At 45.8% G+C, this 18885-nt stretch overlaps 1 protein-coding gene across 1 annotated transcript; it reads left to right on the forward strand.

Moving 5' to 3' along the window:
* Window positions 1–3875: 3875 nt before the first annotated feature.
* Window positions 3876–18517, forward strand: cdip1 (cell death inducing p53 target 1). The gene is made up of 5 exons (XM_062964369.1): window positions 3876–4028; window positions 12641–12739; window positions 13997–14143; window positions 17111–17387; window positions 18267–18517. The coding sequence occupies exons 2-5, from the start codon at window positions 12655–12657 to the stop codon at window positions 18376–18378; spliced, it is 621 nt and encodes a 206-aa protein (XP_062820439.1). The 5' UTR covers window positions 3876–4028; window positions 12641–12654; the 3' UTR covers window positions 18379–18517.
* Window positions 18518–18885: the final 368 nt, after the last annotated feature.

The raw sequence follows: 18885 nt of genomic DNA on the forward strand, positions 1-18885 counted from the left end.
CACCAAAGGAACGGAACGGGACCGCAGCAGACTATTATTAAGAGATCTTTTTATTTCACTTTCCCCTTCCCTGAACTATGTAACAAAATCCCCCAATAAAAGTAGCATTTATTTTAACAATAACACTCTCTATCTGGTTATTTTGTATCTTTCTCTGACTCCTTCCTTTGCATGCAATTTCTCTCTCTCTCCCGTCCCTTTAACTCCGGCTGAGGTTTCTCCGCCATAGATTAATATGGCGGACGATACAAATCGGCTCATATCTCTATCAAAATTACCCCTAGAACGCTCCTCTTTTAGTCCTAACCCTTTCTAAGGCTCCTGACTCGAAGACAACCAGCGGAACCGGAATCGGTCCAGTTTTCGGCACCTCAACAGCTGACTGTCAAACGGGACCGACGGCTCCTTTCAAGCTAAACTGCTGCCTTATCCCGGACTTTCCTCTCCCTGCGGCCCGCGGAATGGTTTTAAGAGATCCCTAGCCCCTTTCTGTGAACTGGGGATGGGGGGATCGCTCTCTCGCTGGGGAAACATAGTTCTCCAAGAACCCTTACCCTCTCTACAGCTGCCAGGGGGTGCCCGGATGGGTGCCCTCCACGTTTCATTCATACTTTCATAATTTTATGAAGGAGAAGAACACTCTTCCCCAGACCTACCCCTGGACTTATGAAATCCTATACTTCCAAAGACTGCAACCCACATGTGCCTCTTCCCCATGCCATCTCTACGAATTCCTCCCATCACAGATGAACTCTTTTTCCTCATGTATCCATGAATTTGCATATTCTATGTACCTGGACACCCTCATGACCCACTGTTGTATGAATTTCTAATCGTTGGGCTAACTTCATGAATTGTGAAATCATGCTGCTTGAACTCCACTCCTATGACTTTCCATATTGGGTTCCCCAGATGTTGTAAACCTCATTCTTATCAAATGTTTTCAATTGTTTATATCATCCATGGTTCCCCTTTGTGCAATGTAACCCCCCCCCCCCCCTCTATGGATTCTCCCTTTCCTCCTTGAAATCTACCTATCTGCCTATATGTATTTATACTCTTTGGGATCCCCGGAAAATATGTGTTTTTCCCAGCTGGGTTTATGTTCCAACTTTATCTTAATTTTCATTTTATCCCATATAATTGTCAAATCATGGAATCAAATGGGAAATATTATGACCCCAACGTGAACCCTAGACCTCCCTTCCCAAAAACAAAAGGATAATCTGCCACAGTTTAATCCAATCTCATTCCGATCGCATGGACAATATAGGGCTTGAGTCACCAAATTCCTAAAGGTGATTCGACCCCAAGGCAAACATTGTCATATCCCAGGCCAGGACGCCTCAGGAAGGCACCCTGTGGGGCCCGTCAATGACGGCTCATCACCACCCTTCTTTACTTCCCCCTGACACCCCAAGACATATCTAAAAACCTGTGAACATGACAGGACCCCGGACATCCTTGATGGGTGCCATTAATTCCTTTAGAAATCGGCCAGGCCAGGATTAATCTGATATTTCCTGTCCGGTCACCTCATTGTTTCAATAGCTCCCGCCTCCTCCTCTCTGATTGGCCCGAGTGGGGACAAAAAGCGGCTCCCCATTGGGCCAGCAGAGCAAGGTGGGAAACGAAAGCCCGCCTCGTTCAACCTCTCAGCCTATCCGCGATCAGATGGGCGGGGGAGCGGGGCGGGAAATTCAAAGGGCTGTCAGACCGAAACATTGTATAAATATGGCTTTATTTGAAACATATGTTACGCTAGTAGATTGAATGATCGCTATTAGCGTCCTTTTCAGCTGAATTGCTCAATAAAGACTCCTTGGCGGATTTTCCTTCACCCTTGGCGGACCTTCTTCATTTCAGGCTTCAGGTTGTATTGCGGCTTATATTCTCCTTTTGGCTTCGCCAAGGTCCGTTCCCTCAGGACCGGATCGGGTCTCTCCTTAAGGGCCCGATCCCCGAAAACGCGGTCGACAACAATTCTGCCATGCAGGACACAATCCAAGCACTCCCAACAGATGGCCACTCACCCTCTCAATAATAATAATAATAATAATAATAATAATAATAATAATAATAATAATAATAATCACAACATCATCATACAATCCTAAGGTTTGGAGTGACCCCTAAGGATCATCCAGCTCAACTTCCTTCTACCATGCAGGAGGACACAATCCAAGCACTCCTGACAGATGGCCATCCACCCTCTACATAATGATGATGATGATGATGATGATAACAACAATAATAATAGAAGCATAGAATCCAAGAGTTTGGAGAGACCCCTAAGGGCCATCCAGCCCAACTCTTTCTACTATGCAGCAGACACAATCCAAGCATTGACAACACATGGACAACGTATAAATACTATACAATACTACACAGGGACATAGACCCCCCCTCTACCCTCACCACTTTCACAGTACACAAACAGCCAAATGCATACTAAACATAAAGACAACCATACAGCAGACATTCAATACCACCACTACCTCAACAAGTTCTCACCAACACCACCAGACAATGCCACAGCAACGTGTGGCCGGGCACAGCTAGTAATAATATAATAAACTAGCTGTGCCCAGCCACGCGTTGCTGTGGCTAAGTTTGGTGGTATGGGAAATAAAGTGTTGAGGCATTGGTGGTAGTTAGTATATGTTATGCCCTAATGCATGTGAATATACAATATTTCTGGTTGTTCCTTGTTTTGTCTGCCGGAGGCAAGTATGAATGCTTAAATTAGCCAGAATTATTTGCATGTAATGGCCTTTCAGCTTCAAAGCCTGGCTGCTTCCTCCCTGAGGGAGCCTTTTGTTGGGAGGTGTTAGCTGGCCCTGATTGTTTAATGTCTGGAATTCCCCTGTTGTCAGAGTATTGTTCAGAGTGAACCCAGTTCAAAGCACCCCCATTACCCTTTACTGTGAGCCACCCGTTTTATTATTATTATTATTATTATTATTATTATTATTATTATTATTTATGACACAGCAAACAAGACAGATATGCTGGATTTCGTATCACAAAATCACAAGTCGAACACTTCCCAAGTGTCTAGGATTGTGTGATGTATTTTCGGATGATGCGTGCAGATCTCAGTAGGGTGGCCTTTTGCAGTTGGCAGATTGTGATTTTGTCAATGTCTATTGTTTCCAAATGCTGGCTGAGATCTTTTGGCACGGCACCCAATGCGCCAATCACCACCGGGACCACCTGCACTGGTTTCTGCCAGATTCTTTGAAGTTCAATCTTGAGGTCCTGAGAGCGGCTGAGTTTTTCCTGTTGTTTTTCGTCAATGCGACTGTCACCTGGGATGGCGACATCAATGATCCAAACCTTTAATTATTATTATTAATTATTATTATTATTAATTATTATTATTATTTGTTATGCAATGCTTTTGACACGAAATAAATAAATAAAAATTATTATTATTATTGTTATTATTATTTTCTGCTCACCCCATTCCCCTCTCCATTGGCCCCATATTACCCCAACACCATGCATAGGATTAATGCAGTCTGACCCCACTTGAACTGCAATGGTTCAAGGCTATGGAATCCTGGGAGTTATAGTTTCGAATGACTTTTAGCTTTCACTAGTAATAGACTCCCAGAAGAACTGGGAGTCTATTGTTCAGGAGGCAGCAACAAAGGACATCCCAAAGAAAAAGAAAACCAAGGGCTGAAAGGAAAGGGCCGGAGGCTGCTAGGAATTTTGGGAGTTGGAGTCCAAAACACCTGGAGGGCCCAAGTTGGCCCCTGCCTGGTGCAGACTCTAATATAATGCGGTTCAAATGCAGTTAGCAAGTCCTGTGTTCCAGTGTGGCTCCTCTGCTCCTGCCCCTCCCTCCCTGGGCAGGTGGGTGCGCGCGCAGCTGATTGGTCGCCCCCTGCTAGGCCACGCCCCCTCCCTCCATCCTTGGGGAGAAGCTGACCGCAGAAGAGAGAAGCGAGCGGGAGCCATCGTCGCCTCAGGGCCCTGCCTTCCTCCTCCCGCCCTCCCTCCGCCCCTTGGCTTCTGAGGTAAGACCCCCCTTATTTATTTTGATCCCCTGGACCCCATAATTTGGCATGGGAGGGGGTTCCTGTCTCTGTCTGTCTGTCTGTCTGTCTGTCTCCTTCGCCCGGTGGTTGCTGGGGGTTGTAGTCTCCGAGAGGCCCCTGGGGGCGACTGAGGGGGCCCAGGAGGAGAGGAAGGGGCGGAGAGGCCCCGGATGGAGGAGGTAGGGGTCTCGGTCCAGAGCCAAGAGGGGCCCGGGGGGTCCCAAGGCCGCGAGACCCCAAGGGAAAGGGGTTTCCGTGACCCCGCCGGACTACAACTCCCATCGGCCTCGGCCGAGGAAAGATCTCGAAGAGCCCCTTTGGCTGGTGTGGAATCCTGGAGGCTGCCGTTGGGCGGAGGAGGCTCCAGAAAGCCCTTGGGGAACTGAGACTCGTAGGGAAACTGTGGCTCCAAAAAAAGATCTTGTGGAACTGCAACTCCCAGGAAAAACCTTGGAGAACCTCAATTCCCAGGAAAAACCTTGGAGAACCTCAATTCCCAGGAAAGGTCTTATGGAACTGCAACTCCCAGGAAAGGCCTTTTAGAACTGCATCTCTCAGGAAAAACCTTGGAGAACCTCAATTCCCAGGAAAGGCCTTGGAGAACTGCAACTCCCAGGAAAGTTCTTATGGAACTGCAACTCCCAGGAAAGTTCTTATGGAACTGCATCTCCCAGGAAAGTTCTTATGGAACTGCAACTCCCAGGAAAGTTCTTATGGAACTGCAACTCCCAGGAAAGTTCTTATGGAACTGCATCTCCCAGGAAAGGCCTTTTAGAACTGCATCTCTCAGGAAAAACCTTGGAGAACCACAATGCCCAGGAAAGGCCTTTTGGAACTGCATCTCCCAGGAAAGGCCTTTTGGAACTGCATCTCCCAGGAAAAACCTTGGAGAACCTCAATTCCCAGGAAAGGCCTTGGAGAACTGCAACTCCCAGGAAAGTTCTTATGGAACTGCATCTCCCAGGAAAGATCTTATGGAGCTGCATCTCCCAGGAAAGGCCTTTTAGAACTGCATCTCTCAGGAAAAACCTTGGAGAACCTCAATTCCCAGGAAAGGCCTTGGAGAACTGCAACTCCCAGGAAAGTTCTTATGGAACTGCAACTCCCAGGAAAGTTCTTATGGAACTGCAACTCCCAGGAAAGTTCTTATGGAACTGCATCTCCCAGGAAAGGCCTTTTAGAACTGCATCTCCCAGGAAAAACCTTGGAGAACCACAATGCCCAGGAAAGGCCTTTTGGAACTGCATCTCCCAGGAAAGGCCTTTTGGAACTGCATCTCCCAGGAAAAACCTTGGAGAACCTCAATTCCCAGGAAAGGCCTTGGAGAACTGCAACTCCCAGGAAAGTTCTTATGGAACTGCATCTCCCAGGAAAGATCTTGTGGAACTGCAACTCCCAGGAAAGGCCTTTTAGAACTGCATCTCCCAGAAAAAGCCTTTTAGAATTGCATCTCCCAGGAAAGATCTTGTGGAACTGCAACTCCCAGGAAAGGCCTTTTGGAACTGCATCTTCCAGGAAAAACCTTGGAGAACTGCAACTCCCAGAATAAGCCTTTTGGAACTGCATCTCCCAGGAAAAACCTTGGAGAACCGCAACTCCCTGGAAAGGCCTTTTGGAACTGCATCTCCCATTGCCTTGAGGCTCAAGGCATCATCATCCTTTTGGAGCTGGGGCGGTGCTGAAGCAGAGCCTTTCCTGTGGAGCTCTCCCTGGTGCTGAACCTGCTCCTTTCACTACAGGGGCCAAGGCTGGACTCCAACCCAGGGCCCTTGGGTCTCCTGGCATGCCTTTGCGCCCCACTGGCAGGTCTTTTGAGCCTGTTGGCTCGGAGTGGCCCATTTCCAAGTGTGTAGTGCTTTGGCCAAAGGAACTTCCAGTGCTGATTTTGGAGGAAGAGGAAAGATTTGGAGCCATGAAAGCAGCCCTTTGCTGCCTCTTGCACTGGTTGCGTGGCCACGGTTTGCAAAGGGCCTGATGCCAAGGGTCCCCAGTGGGGAAGAAGCTGTCTGATCTCTCCTGTCAGATGGCCATCCAGCCCCTGCATCATAATATTATGAATAATAATAGAACCATAAAAATAAAGTATTATTATTATTATTATTATTATTATTATTATTATTATTATTATTATTATATTTATTTAATACATTTATATCCCGCCCTTCTCACCTCGAAGGGGACTCAGAGCGGCTTACAAATTAAATTGACATATAATATTATATTATTAGCATAGCACAATACTATATATTGTAATATCTATATATTGTAATATTATTAAAATATTACCTGTAATATATAATATATAATTAATATTATTATGTTGTATATTAGTATTATATTGTATTACAAAATAATATTAATATTATATGCATATACAATATATTATAATATTATATATTATTGTAAATTATATTGTATATATGTATATATGCATGTGTGTGTGTGTGTGTGTGTGTGTGTGTATATATGGGCCCCTGATGGCACAGTGTGTTAAAGCGCTGAGCTGCTGAACTTGCGGACCAAAAGGTGCCAGGTTCAAATCCCGGGAGAGGAATATGCACCCGCTGTTAGCCCCAGCTTCTGCCAACCTAGCAGTTCGAAAACATGCCAATGTGAGTAGATCAATAGGTACCGCTCCGGCGGGAAGGTAACGGCGCTCCATGCAGTCATGCCGGCCACATGACCCTGGAGGTGTCTATGGACAACGCTGGCTCTTCGGCTTAGAAATGGTGATGAGCACCAACCCCCAGAGTCAGTCACGACTGGACTTAACATCAGGGGAAACCTTTACCTTTATCTTTTTTACTATATATATTGTAATATTATTAAAAATATTACATGTAATATATAATATATAATTAATATTATTATGTTGTATTATTAGTATTATATTGTATTACAAAATAATATTAATATTATATGCATATACAATATATTATAATATTATAAGTTATTGTAAATTATATTGTATATATGTATATATGCACGTGTATATATATATAGTAGAGTCTCACTTATCCAACATTCGCTTATCCAATGTTCTGGATTATCCAACGCATTTTTGTAGTCAATGTTTTCAATATATCATGATATTTTGGTGCTAAATTCGTAAATACAGTAATTACTACATAACATTACTGCGTATTAAACTACTTTTTCTGTCAAATTTGTTCTGTAACATGATGTTTTGGTGCTGAATTTGTAAAATCATAACCTAATTTGATGTTTAATAGACTTTTCCTTAATGCCTCCTTATTATCCAACATATTTGCTTATCCAACGTTCTGCTGGCCCGTTTATGTTGGATAAGTGAGACTCTACTGTATATACACACATGAGTATAGTATCATAAAGTTGGAAGAGATCCCAAAGGCCATCCAGTCCAACCCTCTTCTGCCACAAAAGGGAGACACAAAGAAGGAAGGAAGGAATAATAGAATCCTAGACTGGGAAAGGAATCCCAAAGGGCCATCCAACCCAACCTCCCTTCTGCCAGACAGGAAGACACCATATGATCCCTCCCGACAGATGTCCATCCAGACTTCCATAGAATCCTAGAGTTGGAAGGGAGCCTAAAGAGGGCCATCCAGTCCATCCCCCTTTCTGCCAGGCAGGAAAGCATAATCCAAGCCCTCCCAGCAGATGTCCATGTAGCCTCTGCTTGGAAACCCACAGAGCAGGAAAAGTCCACCGTACTCTTAAGATCAAAGTGGTTCCATGATCAAACCCCCAGCTATGGGGCTGGGAATCCAAAGCCCAGCTCTGCTTCTCTTTGGGGGCCTTTGTGGAAAGGGAGCCACATGGCCTTCCCATTTATCCCATTCACTGTTTCTCCTCTCATCCTCTCCTCCTTTCCAGAAGCCCCTTCCAACCCCACTCCCTCTCCTCCGGGCCTTTCTTTTGACCTCTGCTCCTTGGGAGACCCCAGGAGGGAGGGATGCCAGGCCAGGCCCTTCTTCTCGTTGCGGGACTTTCAGTGGAGGAGACCTTTTCCCTCAGGAGCAGGAAGCATGTCTTGTGTGTCAACAAAGGCGCCTTTGTCCCGGGTGGCTGAGCCGAGGGCTCTGTCCAGTTGGCGGCCGCAAAGGGTCAAGGCCTCAATGGGCGGCCTCTCATCTGCATGCAGAGCGAGCAGCAGCAGCCTCACCACGACAGGAACACTAGTCAAGGGCCTTTGCAGAGGAGGGGGCGGTCTTGGCTAGGGATCCCTTGCAGAAGCCACAGGCTGCCCCCCCTGGTGCTGCGGCCACCCTCCCTGCTCCTTCTGTGTGTTTTTTCTTGAGCATCACGTGTCACTGATCACGTGGCGGCAGGCTTTGCTCTGTGGCAAGTGGACCTGCGGCCGCTCTCCCACCAAGGGGCAAGTGAGGGGTTTCAGGGGCCGGGTTTTGCTCAGCTTGAATGGGATATATGGGCAGGAGGGGGGTGGTCTCCTCCCGTGGCTTCGGCCCCATTCTCAGTCTGTTGGGCCTTCCCTTCTTCAGGGATCTTTCCTCTGCCCACTTGGGCCACTGCCCACTAATTGCGGCCAAAGGGCACCTCTGGTAAGGCCTCCCAGCAAGGTGCCCAGAGTGGATTACTCTGGGCACCTGGACTGTTGCTTCTTCCAGGGTACTTTCCGTGCGTGTATGTACATTTGGAGGCCAATCTGGATCCTGACTTATGAGTTGTTGTTATTGTTGTTGTTGTTGTTGTGATTATTTATTTATTTATTTATTTACAGTATTTATGTTCCGCCCTTCTCAGGGCGGATCACATTGCACACATATAAGGCAAATATTCAATGCAATAACATAGAACAGAGACAGAGACAGATGCTGGCCTCGAAATCATGACCTCTTGATCAGAGTGATTTGTTGCAGCTGGCTGCTAAGCAGCCTGATGATGATGATGTTTGGAGTCCAATCTGGATCCTGGCTTATGTTGCTGTTGTTGTTGTGATTGATGATGATGATGATGATGTTTGGAGGCCAATCTGGATCCTGGCTTACGTTGCTGTTGTTGTTGTTGTGATTGATGATGATGATGATGATGTTTGGAGTCCGATCTTGATCCTGGCTTATGTTACTGTTGTTGTTGTTGTGATTGATGATGATGATGATGATGTTTGGAGTCCAATCTGGATCCTGGCTTATGTTGCTGTTGTTGTGATTGATGATGATGATGATGATGTTTGGAGGCCAATCTGGATCCTGGCTTACGTTGCTGTTGTTGTTGTTGTGATTGATGATGATGATGATGTTTGGAGTCCGATCTTGATCCTGGCTTATGTTACTGTTGTTGTTGTTGTGATTGATGATGATGATGATGATGTTTGGAGTCCAATCTGGATCCTGGCTTATGTTGCTGTTGTTGTTGTTGTTGTTGTTGTGATTGATGATGATGATGATGATGATGATGTTTGGAGTCCAATCTGGATCCTGGCTAATGTTGCTGTTGTTGTTGTTGTGATTGATGGTGATGATGATGATGTTTGGAGGCCAATCTGGATCCTGGCTTATGTTGCTGTTGTTGTTGTTGTGATTGATGATGATGATGATGATGTTTGGAGTCCAATCTGGATCCTGGCTAATGTTGCTGTTGTTGTTGTTGTGATTGATGATGATGATGATGATGATGATGTTTGGAGGCCAATCTGGATCCTGGCTTATGTTGCTGTTGTTGTTGTAATTGATGATGATGATGATGTTTGGAGGCCAATCTGGATCCTGGCTTATGTTGCTGTTGTTGTTGTTGTAATTGATGATGATGATGATGATGATGATGTTTGGAAGCCAATCTGGATCCTGGCTTATGTTGCTGTTGTTGTTGTTGTTGTAATTGATGATGATGATGATGATGATGTTGGAGGCCAATCTGGATCCTGGCTTACGTTGCTGTTGTTGTTGTTGTGATTGATGATGATGATGATGATGATGTTTGGAGTCCGATCTTGATCCTGGCTTATGTTACTGTTGTTGTTGTTGTGATTGATGATGATGATGATGATGTTTGGAGTCCAATCTGGATCCTGGCTTATGTTGCTGTTGTTGTTGTGATTGATGATGATGATGATGATGATGTTTGGAGGCCAATCTGGATCCTGGCTTATGTTGCTGTTGTTGTTGTTGTGATTGATGATGATGATGATGATGATGATGTTTGGAGGCCAATCTGGATCCTGGCTTATGTTGCTGTTGTTTTTGTAATTGATGATGATGATGATGTTTGGAGGCCAATCTGGATCCTGGCTTATGTTGCTGTTGTTGTTGTTGTAATTGATGATGATGATGATGATGATGATGATGATGATGATGATGATGTTTGGAAGCCAATCTGGATCCTGGCTTATGTTGCTGTTGTTGTTGTTGTAATTGATGATGATGATGATGATGTTTGGAGGCCAATCTGGATCCTGGCTTACGTTGCTGTTGTTGTTGTGATTGATGATGATGATGATGATGTTTGGAGGCCAATCTGGATCCTGGCTTACCTTGCTGTTGTTGTTGTTGTGATTGATGATGATGATGATGATGATGATGATGATGATGTTGGAGGCCAATCTGGATCCTGGCTTACGTTGCTGTTGTTGTTGTGATGGATGATGATGATGAAGTTTGGAGGCCAATCTGGATCCTGGCTTACGTTGCTGTTGTTGTTGTTGTGATTGATGATGATGATGATGTTTGGAGGCCAATCTGGATCCTGGCTTATAGTTTGGTACTGGTACTGGTACTACTACTATAGTCCTGGTACTACTACTAGTCAGTAGTAGTAGTATCGTGTTTCCCCGAAAATAAGACTGTGTCTTATATTAATTTTTGCTCCCAAAGATACTCTAGGTCTTATTTTCAGGGGATGTCTTATTTTTCCATGAAGAAGAATTCAAATTTATTGTTGAACAAAAAATGAACATTTATTATATACTGTAAAGTAGTTGTCCTCATAAACCAGCATAACCAGACAAACTGTGAATCCTATCAAGAATTTATTATTACTACCAATATTCCCATGTACACTTTATGGTACATACATTTACCGATCCTGCATGCTCTGGTGTTCTGTTCAGCGAGCATGCTTCCAAACAAAAACTTTGCTAGGTCTTACTTTCTGGGGAGGCCTTATATTTAGCAATTCAGCAAAACTTCTACTAGGTCTTATTTTCTGGGGATGTCTTATTTTAGGGGAAACAGGGTAGTTGTTGTTGTTGTTGTTGTTTTCATTGTTGTTGTCCTTGTTTGCTTTCCCCTTCATCATCTCCTTTCTCCTCCTCCTCCTCCTCCTCCTCCTTCACTTCCTTTTTCTTCTTTCCCTTCCTCTTTTCCTCCTCCTTCTCGTTTCGCCCACATCCAATGAATTTGCAGCACATTATCTGTTATCTTGAGTTTACAACTTATAACAAAGTGCACTTTAGCTAGTCTATTACTCAACTTCACTGTTTTTAATTCCGTGTTTTATTAAGTGTGTTTTTATTTTCATAGATTAATGTTTAAATTTTATAATTGGTGTATGTTTTGTTTACTGATGTATTGTTTATTGCCACTGTTTTTATCTGATGTTATCTGTGAGCCACCCACAGATGGAGGCAGGGTATAAATAAAATTATTATTATTATTATTATTATTATTATTATTATTATTTATCCCCTAGGCCTCCGGTGACCTAGGGGATAATAGCCTTGTGACTTGAAGGTTGGGTTGCTGACCTGAAAGCTACCAAGTTCAAATCCCACCCGGGGAGAGCGCGGATGAGCTCCCTCTTTCAGCTCCAGCTCCATGCAGGGACATGAGAGAAGCCTCCCACAAGGATGGTAAAACATCAAAACATCCAGGCATCCCCTAGGCAACGTCCTTGCAGACGGCCAATTCTCTCACTCCAGAAGCAACTCCGGTTGCTCCTAACATGAAAAAAAAATATTATTATTGTTATCTATGGCAGGCATCCTCAGAGGTTGCGAAGTCTGTTGGAAACAAGGCAAGTGGGGTTTATATGTGGAATAATGTCCAGGGTGGGAGAAAGAACTCTTGTCTGTTTAAGGCAAGTCTGAATGTTTCAATTGGCCACCTTGATTAGCATTGAATAGCCTTTCAGCTTCAGGGTCTGGCTGCTTACTGCCTGGGGGGAATACTTTGTTAACCCCAACTGCCTAGCTTCCAATAAATCTCACAACCTCTTAGGATGCCTGCCAGGTGAAATGTCAGAAGACAATGCTGCTGGAATATGGCCATACAGCCTGGAAAACTCACAGCAACCCAGTGATTCCGGCCATGAAAGCCTTCGACAACACATCCTTCTCCTTCTTTCCTCCTTCTATCTTTTTTTCCTTCTCCTTTTTTTCTTTTTTTCCTTCTATCTTTACTTCTCCTTCTTTTCCTCCTCCTCCTCCTCCTCGTCCAGAAGGCCATTATTCCAGAACTCTTGACCAGCATCCTCATCCGCTAAACCCTTGCTTTCCTCCTGCAGCTTTGTGAGAAAGGCTTTGGGACTCCAGGGCTGGACGATGAGCCTTGTAGTCTCCTGGACAGAGGTGATGGCCATTTGGGAGCTCTATCTCCTCATGATTCTGGGCATAACATAACCCATGTTACCCCTCTTTCTCCCCTTTTGCGCAGGGCTGCCAGGAAGGATGTCCAGCGACCCGCCCCCTCCCTACCCCGGGGGCCCCTCAGCCCCTCTCATCGAGGAGAAGGACGGCTCCCCGTTCCCTGCAGGTGAGTGGCCCCGGGACCTCCCTCTGGACAGGGGCCCCCAGGGTCCCCTTGGCCCGGCCCACAACATCCACACGAGACCCCCATAAAGAGTGTGTAAAGAATTTATAACGACTAACACCAATTTGGCAAGATGCAGACCACCAAAGACTCAGGGAGGAGACCTTTTACTTTTTTCTTTCTTCTTATTATTACTTTGAAGGGTAGCGTAACTTGGTTTAGAATACATGCGACAGAGGCTTAGATGTTGGAAGAACAATAACAAGTTTATTCAGGCACAGAGCTTAGTGGTTACAATGGTGTTTCTCACTTACTCACTTCTTATTAACAGTTACAATACTAGAATGAGTTGAATCAAACTCTCTAAAGTATCACTTCTTTTACTTAAAGTAGTTAAAACTTCTTCCTCTGCCACTTTTAAACCGTTACTTCAATGGATCTCTGTGAGTCCAGCTGGGATTGGTTCCCAAAGTCTGAAACTTGGACTATCAAATGACTTCAAACCACAGTCACCCCTTTGATATACTATCACAGATTCTCTGTTCCTTACCAGGACACAGACTACATTAAATAAGTCACCAAACTTATTTAAAACCGACTCAAAATGAACAATTGAGTCTCCTTGATCCCATCAACCAGGAATCAATCTTCCCTGTGCCTCATCAGAGCACAGACTGACTGACTTTTTTAAACCCTGCACTTCTTCATCTAAACGGCAGTTGGCTCCGCCTACTTCTCCATGGCAACCAGCCTCTGAGTGCTGAGATGCAATAACTGTAATACTTACCCTTTTAAAACATAAACACACAATTAAACATAACATCTGTAAACCAAAATTCGTACTTCATTACAGAGTGAAATGCATGGACACACTCCTCCATTCATTGAATCATAGTTGGAAGAGATCTCTTGAGACCATGCAGTCCAACCCCCTTCTGCCTTCATGCAGGAAAAGCGCATTCAAAGCACCCCTAACAGATGGCCATCCAGCCTCTGCTTACAAGCCTCCAAAGAAGGAGCTTCTAGTATACTCCGGGGCAGGGAGTTCCACTACTGAACCACTCTTTTTACAATCAGGAAATTCTTCCTAATGTTCAGACATCTCCTCTGAGGAGCCAGAACTTCCCTGTGGACCAAGGCCTGCAGATGCTGTTGTCCAGGGGGAATTCTCTCCACTAGGCCATGGATACCTTTCTCTCTCCGATGGCCTCGGTTCCCTGCAAAGAGTGGTCGATGTCCCCCTTTCTCTGACCTCTGCAGGCCAGGTGCCCCCTTCGGCACTGCAACCACCGCCGCTGGATGTGGGCCCCCCTCCCTATGAGGCGACAGCACCGCAGCCAGGCTTCCTGCCGCCAACCCCCCTGCCCTCTGCCGAGGGGCCCATGCACCCCTATGTGGCCCCACCAGGTGAGTAAGTAGGGCTGGGCGAAAGTTGTCTTTCATGTCATATTGACTCAAATCTAACGCTCATCTTTCTTTGGCTAAATTACCTTGCGAACATTACGCGTAACGTGGAAATCTAGATTCGCGTAATGTGGAAATCTTAGTGCAGAGCCAAAGCAAAAGGGGAAGCTGCTTCAAGATCACCTGGAGCTCCTACTTGAGGGATATCACCTCATGGATCAATGCTAGGCCCTCCTGAGATTTGTAGTTTGATGATGAGCCGCCAGCATTCTTCAGCAGAGAAAGTTCAAGACCTTGTAAAACTACGTAACACCGTAGCATTGATCCAGGGCAGTGAAAGTGGATTCATTCTGCAGCATAGAGGCACACCAAGGTTTTATGTTCCATTGCTGGAAGCCCAGAAAAATCACAGCAACCTAATAATAATAATAATAATAATAATAATAATAATAATAATAATAATAATAATAATAATAATAGACACAACGACATTGTATGACACAGCAAACAAGATAGATATGTTGGATTTTGTATCACAAAATCACAAGTCGAACACTTCCCAAGTGTCTAGGACTGTGTGATGTATTTTCGGATGATGCGTGCAGATCCCAGTAGGGTGGCCTTTTGCAGTTGGCAGATCGTAATTTTGTCAATGTCTATTGTTTCCAAATGCCGGCTGAGATCTTTTAGCACAGCACCCAGTGTGCCCATCACCACCGGGACCACCTGCACTGGTTTCTGCCAGAGTCTTTGAAGTTCAATCTTGAGGTCCTGATAACGGCTGAGTTTTTCCTGTTGTTTTTCGTCAATGCGACTGTCACCTGGTATGGCAACATCAATGATCCAAACCTTTTTCTTTTCCACAACTGTGATGTCTGGTGTGTTGTGTTCCAGAACTTTGTCAGTCCGGATTTGGAAGTCCCACAGTATCTTTGCGTGCTCATTTTCCAATACTTTTGCAGATTTGTGATCCCACCAGTTCTTTACTGTTAGGAGGTGGTACTTGAGGCATAAGTTCCAATGAATCATTTGGGCCACATAGTTGTGCCTCTGTTTGTAGTCTGTCTGTGCGATTTTCTTACAGCAGCTGAGGATATGATCAATGGTTTCGTCAGTTTCCTGCATTTTGGGTCATCAGCTGATTTTTCGATCTTGGCCATAATTGCATTTGTTCTGATGTCTTGCTCCTGGGCTGCAAGGATCAGGCCTTCTGTCTCCTTCTTCAGGGTCCCATTCGTGAGCCAGAGCAAGGTCTTCTTCTTATCAGCTTTTCCTTCAATTTTGTCAAGGAACTTTCCATGCAGTGTTTTGTTGTGCCAGCTGTCAGCTCTAGTTTGTAGTGTTGTTTTCTTGTACTGATTCTTTGTCTGCTGTGCTTTGAGGAATTTCTGATTTTTGACTTCAATCAAAGCAGGTTCTTCACTTTGCTTTACATATTCTGCCAGGGCATGTTCTTCTTCTTTGACTGCTTGTTTGACTTGTAAGAGTCCTCTGCCCCCTGATCTTCTAGGCAGATATAGCCGGTCAACATCACTGCGAGGGTGCAGTGAATGATGAATGGTCATGAGTTTTCTTGTTTTTCTGTCCAAATTGTCCAGTTCCATCTGTGTCCAATTTATGATGCCAGCAGTATATCTTATGACAGGTATGGCCCAGGTGTTTATGGCCTTGATGGTGTTGCCTCCATTGAGCTTGCTTTTGAGAATTTTTCTGACCCTTTGTGTGTATTCTTTGCTGACCACAGTTTTCACATGTTCATGCTTGATGTTGTCTAGCTGTAGTATGCCCAGATATTTATAGGCCTCTGGCTGGTGACACTTTATTGTTTGGCCATTGGGCATATTTATGCCCTCACTTTCAATGATTTTTCCCTTCTTCAATGCCACTGTCGAACATTTGTCCAAACCAAACTCCATGTTGATATCAGTGCTAAAAATTCGGACAGTGTTGGTCAGAGACTGGATTTCAGTTTCCGTTTTCCCATATAGCTTCAGGTCATCCATGTACATCAAATGTGAAATTTTGTGAGAATTCTTAGATATTTGATAGCCGAGATTTGTTTTTTGTAAGATTGTTGACAGAGGGATCATGGCAATAATGAAAAGCAGAGGGGACAATTAATCTCCCTGGAAAATTCCTCTCCTGATGTTGACAAGTCCATAGCTTTCATTTCCAACAAACAGTTCAGTTTTCCAGTGCTCCATCATGTTTTCAATGAAGGTGCCAACTGTTTTACATTTACTGTTTTTTATTATTATTATTATTATTATTATTATTATTATTATTATTATTATTATTATTATTTTATGGGGTGTAAAATGGGACATGTTCCCCTATTGCTAGGAAATGGAGACATGTCCCCAATTGCGCTTTCCAACGCCACCAACATCCACAAGAAACAATGTTGTTGTTTTTTTATTATTATTATCCCACTTTGGTTTTATCAAAATCGAAGAGACTCTAAGTGGCTCACAATAGAACCGATATGATAGAAGTCAAACTCTGTGAATCGAGACAGGGACAAAGAGACTGACTATCAGATGATGCAGATCACAGCCTGAGGCTCCTGGATCGATTCCTGGCTGGCTGGGAAATGGATTTTAGATGAACTAACAAGGCCAGGAAGTGGTCCTGCGTCCGGCTCGGAGAGCTATGGTCACTCGAGGCTGTGGCTCTGGACTCCAACTCCCACCATTCCTAACAGCCTCAGGCCCTTTCCTTTTCCCCCTCAGCCGCTTAAGCGGCTGAGGGGGAAAAGGAAAGGGCCTGAGGCTGTTAGGAATGGTGGGAGTTGCAATAGCTGTGCAAACCCATATGTGCGATTTCACAGACACCACAAAGAACAAACCATCAAGACCCCTTTTCCCCATAAGATGGCACTTTTCTAGCTCAAGAAGCCAGAAATGCTGGTTTGACTTCTCTGACTTCACTCTTTCACCTTCCTTCTGTCTTCCTTCCCTCCTTTCTTAGGGGGCTACTATGTCCACCCCGGCCCGCACCCCCCCATGGGATACTATCCCGGCCCGGGGGGCCCCTACACCCCGATGGGGGGCCCGGGGGCAGGGTCTGCGGCGGTGCTGATGCCCTCGGTGGCGGCCACCACGGTGACCGTCCTGCAGGGGGAGGTCTTCCAGGCGGCCCCCGTCCCCACCGTCTGCCCGCACTGCCAGCAGGCCATCACCACCAAGGTCAGCCACGAGGTCGGACTCATGAACTTCCTGCTGGGCTTCTTCTGCTGCTTCGTGGGGTACGTGGCTGGGGAGACTGGACTGGACTGGACTGGGAGGAATGGGGAACCCTTTGGGGTCGCACCCTGCTTGTGCTTCTTGGGCTCAGCTGGCTGTAAACAGAAGGAGCTTTCCCGATTGACAGGTCACAGACCTCACTCCTTTTTTTCCTCCTTTCCTTCCCCTCCTCTTCTCCTTCTTCTCCTTTTCCCTTCCCATTCTATTCCCTTTCCTTTGCCTTTCCCTTTTCTTCCCCTTCCCTTTCTTTTCCCTTTCCTTTCCCTTTTCTTCCCCTCCTCTTCTCCCTTTCCCTTTCCAATCCATTCTGTTTACTTTCCCTTTCTTCTCCCTTTCCCTTCCCTTTTCTTCCCCTCTTCTCCTTCTTCTCCCTTTCCCTTTCTTTTCCATTCCATTCCCTTTCTTCTCCCTTTCCCTTCCCTTTTCTTCCCCTCTTCTCCTTTTTCTCCCTTTCCCTTCCCTTTCCTTTGCCTTTCCCTTCCCTTTTCTTCCCCTCCTCTTCTTCTTTCCCCTTTCCCTTTCCCTTCCCTTTCCCTTCCCTACTTTGTCTCCCTTTCCCTTTCCTTCGCCTTTCCCTTTCTTCTCCCTTTCCCTTCCCTTTTCTTCCCCTCCTCTTCTCCTTCTTCTCCCTTTTCCTTCCCTTTCCTTTGCCTTTCCCTTTCTTCTCCCTTTCCCTTCCCTTTCTTTTCCCTTCCCTTTTCTTCTCCTCCTCCTTCTTCCTTCCCTTTCCTTTCCCTTCCCTTCCTTTTCCCTTCCCTTTTCTTCTCCTCCTCCTCCTTCTTCTTCCTTCCCTTTCCTTTCCCTTCCCTTTCTTCTCCCTTTTCTTCCCCTCCTCTTCTCCTTCTTCTCCCTTTCCCTTCCCTTGCTCTCCATCCTTCCAGGTGTGACCTGGGCTGCTGCCTGATCCCCTGCCTGATCGACGAGTTCAAGGACGTGACCCACACCTGCCCCAACTGCAAGGCCTACATCTACACCTACAAGCGCATGTGCTAGCGAGAGACAGCAAGAGAACCCCCCCCCCCACCCTTCCTCTTTCCCTCCACCCCATGCCCCATCCTCCTCCTCCTCCTCCTCCTGGCTTGTGTCTTCCCTCCATCACAGAGAGTCTCCAGGTGCCGCAGAGGAGCCTCTGAGAGAGAGAGAGACAGAGAGAGCTGTGGGGCCCAGGGGTCTCTCCCCAAGAAAGGGAGAGACCCACTCGCTGACAGGGAAGGCCTCCTCCACCCCGATGGCACTTTCTTCATGAAAAGGGAACTCCTCTCCGCTCCGCTCTGGGTCTGCATGCAAAGGGAGGCTGAGTGGAGGAGGAGGAGGAGGCTTGGAGCATTAGCTTTCAGGGGCCGGTGCATGGGAGAAGGCCTTTCAGGGCGCTCGCTCTATGCAGCCGGTCGAGTCTGCAAAAGCTTTTGCAGCGCCATCCCTACAGACCCGACTTTGGTTTCCCTCCATCATTCTCGGTTCTCCCTGTGCTCCTCCCTGGCCATATTTTGCACTGTGTTT

This window comes from Anolis carolinensis, unplaced genomic scaffold, assembly GCF_035594765.1.
Source record: "Anolis carolinensis isolate JA03-04 unplaced genomic scaffold, rAnoCar3.1.pri scaffold_13, whole genome shotgun sequence".
Lineage (NCBI taxonomy): Eukaryota > Metazoa > Chordata > Lepidosauria > Squamata > Dactyloidae > Anolis > Anolis carolinensis.

Bases quoted from the DNA above. Each gene is read 5' to 3' on its own strand.
- cdip1 (XM_062964369.1), top strand. From the start codon at position 12,655: ATGTCCAGCGACCCGCCCCCTCCCTACCCCGGGGGCCCCTCAGCCCCT. The intron at 14,144-17,110 runs GTGAGTAAGTAG...CTCCTTTCTTAG, and splicing joins CCCCTATGTGGCCCCACCAG to GGGGCTACTATGTCCACCCC. The intron at 17,388-18,266 runs GTACGTGGCTGG...CCATCCTTCCAG, and splicing joins TTCTTCTGCTGCTTCGTGGG to GTGTGACCTGGGCTGCTGCC.